At 56.2% G+C, this 15,000-nt stretch overlaps 1 protein-coding gene across 1 annotated transcript in view; it reads right to left on the reverse strand.

Annotated features, from left to right (window-relative positions):
• The window catches only part of mmp14a (matrix metallopeptidase 14a (membrane-inserted)), a 75,309-nt gene that overhangs the window by 8,233 nt on the left and 52,076 nt on the right, over positions 1–15,000 (reverse strand). Inside the window, exons 3-8 of the mRNA XM_041176024.1 lie at positions 13,830–13,952; positions 12,896–13,203; positions 11,521–11,682; positions 5,712–5,899; positions 4,447–4,585; positions 176–326 (exon numbers count right to left, since the gene is read on the reverse strand). Coding sequence (XP_041031958.1) covers positions 176–326; positions 4,447–4,585; positions 5,712–5,899; positions 11,521–11,682; positions 12,896–13,203; positions 13,830–13,952 — 1,071 coding nt within the window. The remainder of the gene's footprint in view (positions 1–175; positions 327–4,446; positions 4,586–5,711; positions 5,900–11,520; positions 11,683–12,895; positions 13,204–13,829; positions 13,953–15,000) is intronic.

Raw genomic sequence — 15,000 nt, forward strand, 5'->3', positions numbered from 1 at the left:
TCCCACCCCCCCCCTCACTGTCCCACCCCCCCCACCTCGCTGTCCCACCCCCCCTCGCTGTCCCACCCCCCCCTCACTGTCCCACCCCCCCCTCGCTGTCCCACCCCCCCGCTCTCTGTCCCACCCCCCCCTCCACCACCGCCCCCTTCCTCCCGGATCCCATCCCGGCACTTACTTGTTCCCCCGGAAGAAGTAGGTCTTGCCGTTCACGCTCCACGACAAGGCTGCATCAATCCGGTCCCTGGGGAGACGGGCGCCCAGTTCCCTCAGGTTCCTGGGATAGCGTGGCTGTAATGTGGCCTCCTTGAACACCCAGTACCGATCCCCTGCAGGGCGAAGAGGCCGTCGGTTAGACAGGGGCAGCAGCGAGGGGGTTGGGGTGGGGGCAGAGACTGAAGGATGGGCTGGAAGGCATGCATCGGTTAGCAGAGTGGGCAGGCAAGTGGCCGATGCAGCTTAATAGGGAGAAGGGTGAGGTAAGACGTCTTGGTAGAAGGGGATAGTGAGAGAGAGTCAGAGACAGAATCCAACCATCACCCCCCCCCTCCTTGATGTTCAATGGCATTACCATCGCTGAATTCCCCCCCCCAGCTATCAACATCCTGGGGGTGACCATTGACCAGAAACTGAACTGGACTAGACATGTCAATACTGTGGCTACAAGAGCAGGTCAGATGTTGGCAATCCTGCGGAGAGTAACTCATCTCCTGACTCCCCAAAGCCTGTCTACCATCTACAAGGCACAAGTCAGGAGTCCGATGGGACACTCCCCACTTGCCTGGATGAGTGCAGCTCCCACAACACTCGAGAAGCTCGACACCGTCCAGGACAAAGCAGCCCCCGCTCGATCGGCACCCCATCCACAAACATTCACTCCCCCCACCACCGACGCACAGTAGCAGCAGCGTGTGTACCATCTACAAGATGCACTGCAGCGACTCACCAAGGCTCCTTCGACAGCACCTTCCAAACCCACGACCACTACCATCTAGAAGGACAAGGGCAGCAGACACATGGGGAACACCACCACCTGGAAGTTCCCCTCCGAGCCCCTCACCATCCTGACTTGGAAATATATCGGCCGTTCCTTCACTGTCGCTGGGTCACAATCCTGGAACACCCTCCCTAACAGCGCTGTGGGTGTACCTACACCACAGGGGACAAAATCCTGGAACTCCACCCCTAACAGCGCTGTGGGTGTACCTACACCACAGGGACAAAATCCTGGAACTCCCTCCCTAACAGCGCTGTGGGTGTACCTACACGACAGGGACAAAATCCTGGAACTCCCTCCCTAACAGCGCTATGGGTGTACCTCCACCACAGGGACAAAATCCTGGAACTCCCTCCCTCACAGCGCTGTGGGTGTACCTACACGACAGGGACAAAATCCTGGAACTCCCTCCCTAACAGCGCTGTGGGTGTACCTACACGACAGGGACAAAATCCTGGAACACCCTCCCTAATAGCGCCGTGGGTGTACCTACACCACAGGGGACAAAATCCTGGAACTCCCTCCCTAACAGCACTGTGGGTGTACCTACACCACAGGGGACAAAATCCTGGAACTCCCTCCCTAACAGTGCCGTCGGTGTACCCACATCACACAGGGGACAAAATCCTGGAACTCCCTCCCTAACAGCGCTCCCTCCCTAACAGGCAGACTGACAGATTGAGGGAGAGAGACAGAGAGAAAGACAGAGAGAGAGAGACAGAAAGAGCGAGACAGAGATAGAGACAGACAGACAGAGAGAGACAGGCAGACTGACAAAGTGAGGGAGAGAGACAGAGAGAAAGACAGACAGAGATAGAGACAGAAAGACACAGAGAGAGAGAGACAGGCAACTGACAGAGTGAGGGAGAGGGACAGAGAGAAAGACAGAGAGAGACAGAGAGGCAGAGAGAGAGACAGAGAGGCGGAGACAGACAGAGAGAAAGACAGACAGAGAGAAAGACAGACAGAGAGAGACAGAGAGAGAGAGAGAGAGAGAGAGACAGACAGAGCGAGACAGAGCGAGGGAGAGAGACAGAGAGCAAGACAGATAGAGACAGAAAGACAGAGAGAGAGACAGAAAGAGCGAGACAGAGATAGGGACAGAGAGACAGAGAGAGAGACAGACAGGCAGACTGACAGAGTGAGGGAGAGAGACAGAGAGAAAAACAGAGAGAGACAGAAAGAGCGAGACAGAGATAGAGACAGACAGACAGAGAGAGACAGGAAGACTGACAAAGTGAGGGAGAGAGACAGAGAGAGACACAGACAGAGATAGAGACAGAAAGACACAGAGAGAGAGAGACAGGCAACGGACAGAGTGAGGGAGAGGGACAGAGAGAAAGACAGAGAGAGGCAGAGAGAGAGACAGAGAGGTGGAGACAGACAGAGAGAAAGACAGACAGAGAGAGACAGAGAGAGTCAAACAGAGAGAGAAAGAGAGAGACAGAGAGAGAGAGACAGACAGAGCAAGACAGAGATAGAGAGAGACAGACAGACAGAGAGAGACAGGCAGACTGACAGAGCGAGGGAGAGAGACAGAGAAAGCAAGACAGATAGAGACAGAAAGACAGAGAGAGAGAGACAGAAAGAGCAAGAGAGATAGGGACAGAGAGACAGAGAGATAGAGAGACAGACAGGCAGACTGACAGAGTGAGGGAGAGAGACAGAGAGAGAGACAGAAAGAGCAAGACAGAGATAGAGACAGACAGACAAAGAGAGAGAGAGACAGGCAGACTGACAGAGTGAGGGAGAGAGACAGAAAGAAAGACAGAGAGAGACAGAGAGAGGGAGAGAGAGAGAGCAAGACAGAAATAGAGACAGAAAGACAGAGAGATAGAGAGAGAGACAGAAAGAGCGAGACAGAGATAGAGACAGACAGACAGACAGAGAGAGACAGGCAGACTGACAAAGTGAGGGAGAGAGACAGACAGAGATAGAGACAGAAAGACACAGAGAGAGAGAGACAGGCAACTGACAGAGTGAGGGAGAGGGACAGAGAGGCAGAGAGAGAGAGACAGAGAGGCAGAGAGAGAGACAGAGAGGTGGAGACAGACAGAGAGAAAGACAGAGAGAGACAGAGAGAGTCAAACAGAGAAAGAGAGAGACAGAGAGGAAGAGACAGACAGAGAGAGAGACAGAGAGAGAAAGAGAGAGACAGCGAGAGAGAGAAACAGAGAGAGAGAGAGACAGACAGTGAGAGAGAGAGAGAAAGAGAGAGAGAGAGACAGACGGACAGCGAGAGACAGAGAGAGAGAGAGAGATGTGTCACTCCAGTTGTATTTTGGGGCCTTGCAATCATCAGGACAAATGCAAGAATGCCAAATTTCAAAGGGTCACAAAAGAATCTCTACCGCGTTGGTTGGCAAGTCGGCTCTGATTGGCCGCGGCGTTGCCAGGAAGAGAGCGACGGCAAACTACAGGCTCCCCACCCTCCCGGGTCATTCACAAAGAGACGCAAGTCTTGAAGGTACTCCTTTTGCTGGAAGGGAATGGGTCTCTGCGCATGAGTGTCTGTCACCGTGAGCAAGCACAAATAAGCTGCGTTCACGGGCTGGACCTTGCATTGGTTGTTAGTGTAGCTATTAGCGCAGTCGGGATTGTTCAACAGGCGCTGCCCGATCGCATCGAACAGCGGGTGTTCACGGGCTGGACCTTGCGTTGGTTGTTAGCGTAGCTATTAGCGCAGTCGGGATTGTTCAACATGTGCTGTCCGATCGCATCGAACAGCGGGTGTTCACGGGCTGGACCTTGCGTTGGTTGTTAGTGTAGCTATTGGCGCAGTCGGGATTGTTCAACAGGCGCTGCCCGATCGGATCGAACAGCGGGCGTTCACGGGCTGGACCTTGCGTTGGTTGTTAGTGTAGCTATTAGCGCAGTCGGGATTGTTCAACATGTGCTGCCCGATCACATAGAACTGCGGGCGTTTAGCTCTGGGCTTAGCAGGCGCTGACTGGTTGAATACAGCCCGTTACGAACAGTCAGAAGGGATGCGCCACTTGCCCCGATCGGCCAATCGCTGGGGACGCCCCTCCCAGCCTGCAGGACCGGGTGTCGTGCTCGTGCTGAAACTGGTACACAGCATTGCTCCATCAGGTCCCAGCAGGGTATCCGCTCAGGAATGATGCCCTGTTCCACACACCCCCCCCACCGCCCCCGCCCCCAACCCCCACCCCAGCTGTCCCGGTCCCCCCCCCCACCACTCCAAATCCACTCAGCCACCGCCCCCCTCCACTCCCCCCCAACCCCCCACCCCACCACGACCACTAACCCCCCCACACCACAACCCATCCTACCACCCCCCACCCCCACCCCCTCCAACCTCCGGCTCTGCAGCTGCACCAAAACCCCCCCCAACCCCCGCCCCCACCACAACCAACCCCCCGCAACCTCACCACCCCCCCTGGCCACCTTCACGCCTCGGCGAAGCCCGCTGCTGCCGAAGAGCCACCGACCTTTGAAGAAGACGAAGTCACCGTTCTTCCGCTCATAGGCCGCGTTGACGCTGCTGGGCAGACCCCGCCAGAAATGCCCGATGGGCATCGGGTAACCATCCAGCACCCGGTTCTCCCGAATCCGCCAGAACCACTTCTCCTGTTGGCGTGGGGGAGGTTGAGGGGTGGGGGGGGGAGGCAAACGGAAAATCAGCACCAAAAGCGAAGAACGGTTCCCACCTTCCCCCTCTGGGCCGCCAATGTTCCCGGGGTCCCGCCAACCCCTGTCCGATTTCCCAACAGCCCCACGGCCCCCGCACCCCTCCCCCACCACCCCCACTGCGTTCCGCCATTCCCAGGCTCCCCGTCTCTCATGTCCTGCCATTCCCGGGAGGAGGGGAGGGGGGGGCTCGGTGGGGGGAGTCCTGTAACATTCCAACATTCCCACGGTCCTCCCGGGTATTCCCGCCGTCCCCCAAGGATCCCGCCTGACGTTCCCGCCTTTGCCCGGGTCCCTGCCGATATTCCCACGGCCCCCTTGATATGTTCCAACGTTTCCCAGGGTCCACCATTCCCGGCCTCCCGCGATATTCCAGCAGGACGTTCCGTTATTCCTTGGTTCCCAGCGGACGTCCCAACAATCCCGGGCTTTGGCCGAAATGCCCCCCACCAGCCCCGTTCTCCCGGTGTTCCGACATGTGCTCCAATACACCGCTGTTCCCGAGGGTGAGGTTTCACACGTTGCCATTCCCTGGATTCGGGGCCGATGTTCCGCCACTCCCCAGGTCCCCATCGGATGTTCCAACAATCCCGGGCTTTGGTCGATATCCCAATGCCCCCACCCCCAACCCCGGTCTCCCGGTGTCCCAACATGGTCTCCGATACACCACCGTTCCTGAAGGTGAAGTTTGACATGTTACCATTCCCGGGATTCAGGGCCGATGTTCCGCCACTCCCCAGGTCCCCATCGGACGTTCCAACAATCCCGGGCTTTGGCCGATATCCCACTGCCACCTCCCTCCCCTCCCGGTCTCCCGGTGTCCCGACATGGGCTCCGATACTCCACCATTCCCGAGGGTGAGGTTTCACATGTTACCGTTCCCGGGATTCGGGGCCGATGTTCCGCCACTCGCTGGGTTCCCGTCGGATGTTCCCGGCGTTCCCAGGCCCACTCCCGAACCCCTCCGCCATTCCCCGGGTTCCCCTCCACCCATTCCCAGCACCCCCCACTATCCCCCCCACCGGGGTGGGGGCGAGAGGTGGGGGAGTACGGGAGACGGACTTACCTTGAAGACGAACATCTCCCCCCGGAGGAAGGTGACAGTGTCGACGTTCCCATCGCAGATCCGGGGTCCGTAGGGAGAGGCAGGCTTGGTGGGGTGGTAGGGGTCCTTGGTGGGCACTTTGGGCACCTTGGGGGGCAGAGTTGGGGCCCTCTTGGTGGGCTTGGGTGGAGGGACATGGTCAGGGGATCCTGCGAGGGAAGGCGGGGGGGGGGGGGAAAGAAAAAAAAAAGGAGCAGGAGTTAGGACAACATCGGATCAGGATCCAAGCCACGCTCGGGGGAGTGGGGAGCGCCCTCCAGCTGCAAGGCGATGCATTGCAAGTGGCGGACGGCACAGCAAGATGCCGCAGGGTTGCGCCTGCACCATGCTGGCGTTCAATGCCTCTCACCAGCAGCAAGTCAGCCTCCTTCGTCTGACCCCGGCGCCCCCCCCACCCCATCAGAATATTCCCCTAACAGCCCCCACTCCAGAAGCTTGGCAATAGGAAAGGCCATTCGGCCCCTCAAGCATCCACCATTCAATAGAATCAGTGCTGCACTGTACACTGACTGGTGTCTCTCAGTCCCCTCTTTCTCAGGGAGATATCTGTACACCGACTGGTGTCTCTCAGTCCCTCTCTCTCTGAGGGAGATATCTGTACACTGACTGGTGTCTCTCAGTCCCCTCTCTCTCAGGGAGATATCTGTACACTGACTGGTGTCTCTCAGTCCCCTCTCTCTCAGGGAGATATCTGTACACTGACTGGTGTCTCTCACTCCCCTCTTTCTCTCAGGGAGATATCTGTACACTGACTGGTGTATCCTAGTCCCTCTCTCTCAGGGAGATATCTGTACACTGACTGGTGTCTCTCAGTCTCTCTCTCTCTGGGAGATATCTGTACACTGACTGGTGTCTCTCAGTCCCTTTCTCTCTCAGGGAGATATCTGTACACTGACTGATATCGCTCAGTCCCCCCTCTCTCACAGGGAGATATCTGTATACTGACTGGTGTCTCTCAGTCCCTCTCTCTCTCAGGGAGATATCTGTACACTGACTGGTGTATCTCCGTCCCCCCTCTCCCTCAGGGAGATATCTGTACACTGACTGGTGTCTCTCAGTCCCCTCTCTCTCTCTCAGGGAGATATCTGTACACTGACTGGTGTATCTCAGTCCCCTCTCTCTCTCTCAGGGAGATATCTGTACACTGACTGGTGTCTCTCAGTCCCTCTCTCTCTCAGGGAGATATCTGTACACTGACTGGTGTATCTCCGTCCCCTCTCGCTCTCTCAGGGAGATATCTGTACATTGACTGGTGTCTCTCAGTCCCCTCTCTCTCTCTCAGGGAGATATCTGTACACTGACTGGTGTATCTCCATCCCCTCTCTCTCTCTCAGGGAGATATCTGTACACTGACTGGTGTCTCTCAGTCCCTCTCACAGGGAGATATCTGTGCACTGACTGGTGTATCTCAGTCCCCCCTCTATCTCTCTCAGGGAGATATCTGTACACTGACTGGTGTATCTCAGTCCCCTCTATCTCTCTCAGGGAGATATCTGTACACTGACTGGTGTATCTCAGTCCCCTCTCTCTCTCTCAGGGAGATATATGTACACTGACTGGTGTCTCTCAGTCCCCTCTCTCTCAGGGAGATATCTGTACACTGACTGGTGTATCTCAGTCCCCTCTATCTCTCTCAGGGAGATATCTGTACACTGCCTGGTGTATCTCCATCCCCTCTCTCTCTCAGGGAGATATCTGTACACTGACTGGTGTCTCTCAGTCCCCTCTCTCTCAGGGAGATATCTGTACACTGACTGGTGTCTCTCCGTCCCCTCTCGCTCTCTCAGGGAGATATCTGTACACTGACTGGTGTCTCTCCGTCCCCTCTCGCTCTCTCAGGGAGATATCTGTACACTGACTGGTGTCTCTCAGTCCCCCCTCTCTCTCTCAGGGAGATATCTGTACACTGACTGGTGTATCTCCGTCCCCTCTCGCTCTCTCAGGGAGATATCTGTACACTGAGTCATGTCTCTCAGTACCTCTCCCTGAGGGTGTGGAATATTTTTGAAGGCCGGTCACTGTGTAAATTTAGCTGCAGATGGTTCAGAGAGGTATGTGCTGCTGAACAGCCAGTTTCATTTAGCAATGTTGTTTGTCGGATAGACATCGAGCCTGGGGGCCGAGGGATAGGACGGCCTCTGCCCTTTTCCCGGGAGAGGGCCAGGCTGGGGGTGGGGGGGGTGCTTAACATCTCCTGCTGAAAGTCAGCACCAGCGGCGGTGCTGCACCGGGTGTGCCTGTCTCCGTGAGAGGCGCTGCAGCTTACGTCGGGGTGGTTAGGTGCGCATTCCTGAACGAGGTCTTGGTCTAATAATGAAAACGCTGCTTTCGGTCCCAGTGGCGCCACAAATAGGAGCAGGAGTAGGCCATTCGGCCCCTCGAGACTGCTTCCCCCATTCGTCATGATCATGGCTGATCATCCAACTCAACAGCCTGCTCCCGCTTTCTCCCCGTACCCTCTGATCCCTTTCGCCCCAAGTTCTATACCTAACTCCTTCTTGAAAACATACAATGATTGGGTCTCAACTACTTTCTGTGGCTGCGAATCCCACGGGCTCACCACTCTCTGGGTGAAGACATTTCTCCTCATCTCAGTCCTGAATGGTCTACCCCAAAACCTCAGACTGTGACCCCTGGTTCTGGACTCCCCCACCATCGGGAACATCCTTCCTGCATCTACCCTGTCTCATCCTGTTAGAATTTTATAGTTTCTATGAGACACCCCCCCTCATTCTTCTGAACTCCAGCGAATATAATCCTAACCGACTCAATCTCTCCTCATATGTCAGTCCCACCATCCCAGGAATCAGTCCGGTAAACCTTCGCTGCGCTCCCCCTATAGCAAGAACATCCTTCCTAACTGCTAAGATAAAAGCAAAGTACCGTAGATGCTGAAAATCTGGAACAAGAACAAAAATAGCTGGAAAAACTCAGCAGGTCTGACAGCACCTGCGGAGAGGGACACAGTTAATGTTACCTCATCTTCCGACGAGGCGCTTGACAGCCTTCCGGACTGAATATTGAGTTCAACAATTTCAGATCACGATCTCTCCCCTCCAACCCCACCCCTGCTCCGATCCCCCCTTTTTCCAATAATTTATCACTTTTTTTTTAAACAAATATATATTTTTTCCCCCCACCTATTTTTAAATCTATTTCGATCTATTGTTTCATCTCCACCTTTTAGCCCATTTCGAACCCTTCCCCACCACCCCCACCACCCCACTAGGGCCATCTGCCACTAGCTTGCTACCCTTAATGTCCCCATTAGCACATTCCTTTAGATGACATCACCACCGTCAACACCCCCTTTGTCCTTTTGTCTGTGACATCTTTGGCAATCTCTCCTTTGCCTCCACTTATCACTGGCCCCACTATCCAGCTCTACCTGTCCCAACCCCCCCTCTACCAGTTTATATTTCACCCCATTTCTCTATCTCCTTAGTTCTGTTGAAGTGTCATACGGACTCGAAACGTTAACTGTGTCCCTCTCCGCAGATGCTGCCAGAACCTGCGGAGTTTTTCCAGCTATTTTTGCTTTTCTTCCTAACTGCTTGCTGCTCCTGCACACAAACCCTCTGCACTCCCTCGACAAACCTCGCCCCTTCCACTGTCAACGTAAGAGGTGTCGCAGCTTCCAAGAAGAGATGCAGCCTCTCTGGTCTTACGACCAGAGCGAAGAACGTCACACTTCCCAGCGCTGTGGCTTGCCTGCTCTGTAATCCTGAGTAAAAAGACATCTCTGGAGAAGGATCGCGAGTCACATACCTGGACACCCCCCCCCCCAAAAAAAAAATCAGACACACAGTGGGATGGTGTTTATTTCACCCGTTCTTTCCCACAAGTTGTGGGTGTCGCTGGCTGGGCCCAGTGTTTACTGCCCATCCCTAAATGCCCCCTTGAGATTGTGGTGCCTCCTTGAAACACTGCAGTCCCTGGGGGGGGTGGGGTAGGTACACCCACAGCGCTGTTAGGGAGGGAGTTCCTGGGTTTTGACCCAGTTTGGTTTGAGCTGCTAAATACCAACTGGGACGTTCAGGGAGATCATGCAGACAGCTAGGGAAGGGATTCGAGTCAGCAATTAGGTTTATATCAGCAATTAAGTGGCATTGTCATGGGGTGGGTTGGATTACCCAGACAATGACTCGAGCGCAAGGCTTGTCAGTGGGTGCACCACGAGGGAGTGTCGGTGACAGGCTGAGCATCTGCTCACTCAGCAACACACACTGAGTCAAAGGCTTGTGGCGTCAGGTCCAACACGTTAGGTGCATGTTCAAGGCTGGCGCTCCCCGAGGCAGTGCCGCACTGTCGGAGGGTCAGTGCTGAGCGAGAGCCGCGCTGTCGGAGGGTCAGTGCTGAGGGAGAGCCGCACTGTCGGAGGGTCAGTGCTGAGGCAGTGCCGCACTGTCGGAGGGTCAGTGCTGAGCGAGAGCCGCGCTGTCGGAGGGTCAGTGCTGAGGGAGCGCCGCACTGTCGGAGGGTCAGTGCTGAGGGAGAGCCGCACTGTCGGAGGGTCAGTGCTGAGGGAGAGCCGCACTGTCGGAGGGTCAGTGCTGAGGGAGCGCCGCACTGTCGGAGGGTCAGTGCTGAAGCCATTAAGACGTTACAAAACAGTTCACTCTGGTTGTGGGGCACTTTGCAATGTGCGGAGCTGGAGAAAATTGAACTCAACTTCGCTCTGGTTCTTTCCTTCACTCTCTGCCTTTCACATTGCTGTTCTAGATATTTTACTCACTGGTAATTTTGTCTCTGTCGCTACTCTTCTGTCATCCCTTTCATACGAACATATGAACAAGGAGCAGGAGGAGGCCATTCAGCCCCTTGAGCCTGCTCCCCCATTCAATAAGATCGCGGCTGATCTGAATGTAGCCTCAACTCCACATTCCCGCCCACCCCCAATAACCTCTCACCCACCCCCTCCCAAATTATGAATCAAGAATCTCCCCACCGAGGCCTTAAAAATATTCAAAGTCTCTGCTTCCACCGCCTTTTGAGGAAGAGAGTCCCAAAGACTCACCACCCTCCTGAGAGAATAAGTTCTCCTCATCTCTGTCCTAAATGGGCGACCCCTTATTTTTAAACAGTGACCCCTCCCTCGTTCTAGATTCTCCCACAAGAGGAAACATTCTCTCCACATCCACCCTGTCAACTCCCCTCAGGATCTAACATGTTTCAATCAAGTCACCTCTTACTCTTCTAAACTCCAGCGGATACAGGCCGAGCTTGTCCAACCTTTCCCCATAAGACAACCCGCCCATTCCAGGTATTATCTGGTAAACCTTCTCTGAACTGCCTCCCACACATTGACATCCTTCCTTCAATAAGGAGACCAGTACTGTACACTGTACTCCAGATGTGGTCTCTCCAGTGCCCTGTATAACTGAAGCATAACCTCCCCACTTTTGTATTCAATTCCCCTCACAATGAACGATCACATTCTCTTAGCTTTCCCTAATTACCTGCTGTACTTGCATACGAGCCTTTCCTGATTCATGCACTAGGACACCCAGATCCCTCTGCGTCACAGAGCAATTTGCTTTCTCTCCCTGTCCTGTCCCTCTCAATCCTTCCACCCTCTCGTTCTCTCCTGCTGCAAGATACGTGTCCAATGGGGGATGGGGAATGAGTTCAGGCGTTCAGGGAAAGGGCGGGGGTGGGGGTGGGTGGGTAGTGGTGCAAGGGATCGAGGCCTGAGCTGGGTTTGTGTCTCCGGCTCTGCTCTCGGGCGGTTTTGGTGATCCGGGTTTAGGGGTAGGGGATCTCCACCCACCATACAGCTGCTGGATCCCACGCCGATCGTCCTCTGGCAGCTCAAAGTTCTCCGTGTCCATCCACTGGTAGAAGGGGGCCATGATGGCGCTGGGGTCATTGGAATGCTCGAGGCCCAGGGCGTGTCCCAGCTCGTGCACCGCCACCAGGAAAATGTCGTTACCTGGCGAGAGAGAGCGGAGAGGTCAGGGGGCGCCAGCGGGAAACGAGAGGTCAGGGGGCGCCAGCGGGAAACGAGAGGTCAGGGGGCGCCAGCGGGAAACGAGAGGTCAGGGGGCGCCAGCGGGAAACGAGAGGTCAGGGGGCGCCAGCGGGAAACGAGAGGTCAGGGGGCGCCAGCGGGAAACGAGAGGTCAGGGGGCGCCAGCGGGAAACGAGAGGTCAGGGGGCGCCAGCGGGAAACGAGAGGTCAGGGGACGCCAGCGGGAAACGAGAGGTCAGGGGGCGCCAGCGGGAAACGAGAGGTCAGGGGGCGCCAACGGGAACCGAGAGGTCAGGGGGCACCAGCGGGAACCGAGAGGTCAGGGGGCACCAGCGGGAAATGAGAGGTCGGCGGTGACAACGGGAGCAGAGAGGTCAGGGGGCATCACTGATAAGCGGGAGGTCAGTGACACGGCGCCACACATACTCACACGGACACAGGCACAGACACCCACATACACAGAGACGGGCACACAGACATACAGAACTATACAGATGCAACATATACACACGCGCATGTACACACAAACACAGACATGCACACACAGGCACACAGACACAGACACACATAGACAGGCACAGACACCCACAGACACAGGCACCCACACACAGGCACACAGACACCGACACACAGACAGACACAGACACCCACTGACACACACACACACAGACACTCACACACAGAGACAGACATAGACAGGTACAGACACCAACACACAGGCAGACACACATAGAGAGACATAGACAGGCACAGGCACCCACAGACACACATACAGACATAGACAGGCACAGACACCAACACACAGGCACACACACAAAGACACACACATAGAGACAGACACAGACAGGCACAGGCACCCACAGACACACATACAGACATAGACAGGCACAGGCACCCACAGACACACACACACACACACACACAGACACACACACAGACACACACGCACACACACACAGACACACACATGCACACACACACAGACACAAACACACACAGACACACACACACAGACACACACACACACACAGACACACACACAGACAGACAGACACACACACACTCAGACAGACACACACACAGACACACACAAACAGACACACACAAACAGACACACACACGCACACACACGCACACACACGCACACACACACAGTGCCTTGTTGCGGACTCACCCATCAGTTCCTGGTTGTTGACGGTCCAGGGCTCGGCCGAGTCAAAGTGAGTGTCCCCACCAATTCCAGCCCCGGGGAAGAAGGCGTGAGCCAGGAATCCGCCCACGCCGTCGAAAGGGGTGCTGTCGCCGTGGAAACCCTCCGCAAAGTAGATCATGATGTCGGCGAACTGCTGGGCCCTGGACTCGATCTGGTAATAGGGGATCTCCCGGAAGTTGAGGGGGGTGAGTTTATCCCAGACCCCAATCGCCCGTCGGATGGCCCGCTTTGTCTCGTACTCCCCGACCTTGGGTGTGAAGTTCTGGATGCTGCAGGGAGACAGACCCCGTTGGGGGGGGTGGGGGGGCATCAGTGTACTGAGGCCAACACACGGAACAGGAAGATCCCGATCCCACCCCCCTACCCCCCCCCCCCCACCACCCCGGAGCACAGCAAGATCCCTGTAACCCCTGCCCAGGGGGGGCGGTACCGAGGACAAGGCGAGGCACAGGAAGATCCCGATTCCACACCGCCCCCTCCCCCCCAACCCCGGAGCACAGCAAGATCCCTGTAACCCCTGCCCGGGGGGGGGGGGGGGGCGGCACCGAGGACAAGGCGAGGCACAGGAAGATCCCGATTCCACACCGCACCCCCCCCACCACCCCGGAGCACAGCAAGATCCCTGTCTCTTGCCCGGGGGGGGGGGGGGGGGCGGCACCGAGGCCGAGGCGAGGCACAGGAAGATCCCATGGCACTGAGGACGAAGCGAGGCACAGGAAGATCCCATGGCACCGAGGCCGAGGCACAGGAAGATCCCGATTCCACACCGCCCTTCATTCCGTCCCCCTCCAGGTTCCCACTGACTCCCCTGACCTTCCCCCAACCCTGCTCCCTCCCCCTTTACCCTCGCCCCATCTGACCCCTGACTCTCCCCCACCCTCCCCTCTCCCCCTACCTGAAGGTGATCTCCGCCTGGTTCCACTTCAGGCCCTGGATGGCAAAACGTTTTCGCCGGACATTGGTTTTCAAGATGGGCCCAAACTTGTCCGGAACGCCGCAACGGGGTTTCTTCATCCACCTGGCAGGGGGTAGAGCGAGAGTCAGAGGGTTACCCAAATCCTGGGTAGAGGTCAAGAGATGTCAGAAACTGCGGTGGGGGGGAGGGGGGGGTGCGGGGGTCATCTGGATCTGGGTGAGAGGTCAGGGTTCATCAGAACCTGGGTGAGAGGTCAGGGCTCATCAGAATCTGGGTGAGGGGTCAGGGGGTCATCAGAATCTGGACAAGAGGTCAGGGTTCATCAGAACCTGGACGAGAGGTCAGGGGGTCATCAGAACCTGGACGAGAGGTCAGGGGGGTCATCAGGACCTGGCGGAGAGGCCAGGGTTCATCAGAATCTGGGGGAGAGGTCAGGGTTCATCAGAACCTGGACAAGAGGTCAAGGGGTCATCAGAATCTGGGGGAGAGGTCAGGGTTCATCAGAACCTGGACGAGAGGTCAGGTGGTCATCAGAACCTGGACGAGAGGTCAGGGGGTCATCAGAACCTGGACGAGAGGTCAGGGGGTCATCAGAACCTGGACGAGAGGTCAAGGGGTCATCGGAATCTGGGGGAGAGGTCAGGGTTCATCAGAACCTGGACAAGAGGTCAGGGTTCATCAGAACCTGGACGAGAGGTCAGGGTTCATCAGAACCTGGACGAGAGGTCAGGGTTCATCAGAACCTGGACGAGAGGTCAGGGGGTCATCAGAACCTGGACGAGAGGTCAGGGGGTCATCAGAACCTGGACAAGAGGTCAGGGTTCATCAGAACCTGGACAAGAGGTCAGGGTTCATCAGAACCTGGACGAGAGGTCAGGGTTCATCAGAACCTGGACGAGAGGTCAGGGGGTCATCAGAACCTGGACGAGAGGTCAGGGTTCATCAGAACCTGGACGAGAGGTCAGGGTTCATCAGAACCTGGACGAGAGGTCAGGGTTCATCAGAACCTGGACGAGAGGTCAAGGGGTCATCAGAATCTGGGGAAGAGGTCAAGGTTCATCAGAACCTGGACAAGAGGTCAGGGGGTCATCAGAATCTGGGTGAGAGGTCAGGGTTCATCAGAACCTGGACAGAGGTCAAGGGGTCATCA

The sequence above is a fragment of the Carcharodon carcharias genome, chromosome 27 (assembly GCF_017639515.1).
Source record: "Carcharodon carcharias isolate sCarCar2 chromosome 27, sCarCar2.pri, whole genome shotgun sequence".
In the NCBI taxonomy this organism is placed as follows: domain Eukaryota; kingdom Metazoa; phylum Chordata; class Chondrichthyes; order Lamniformes; family Lamnidae; genus Carcharodon; species Carcharodon carcharias.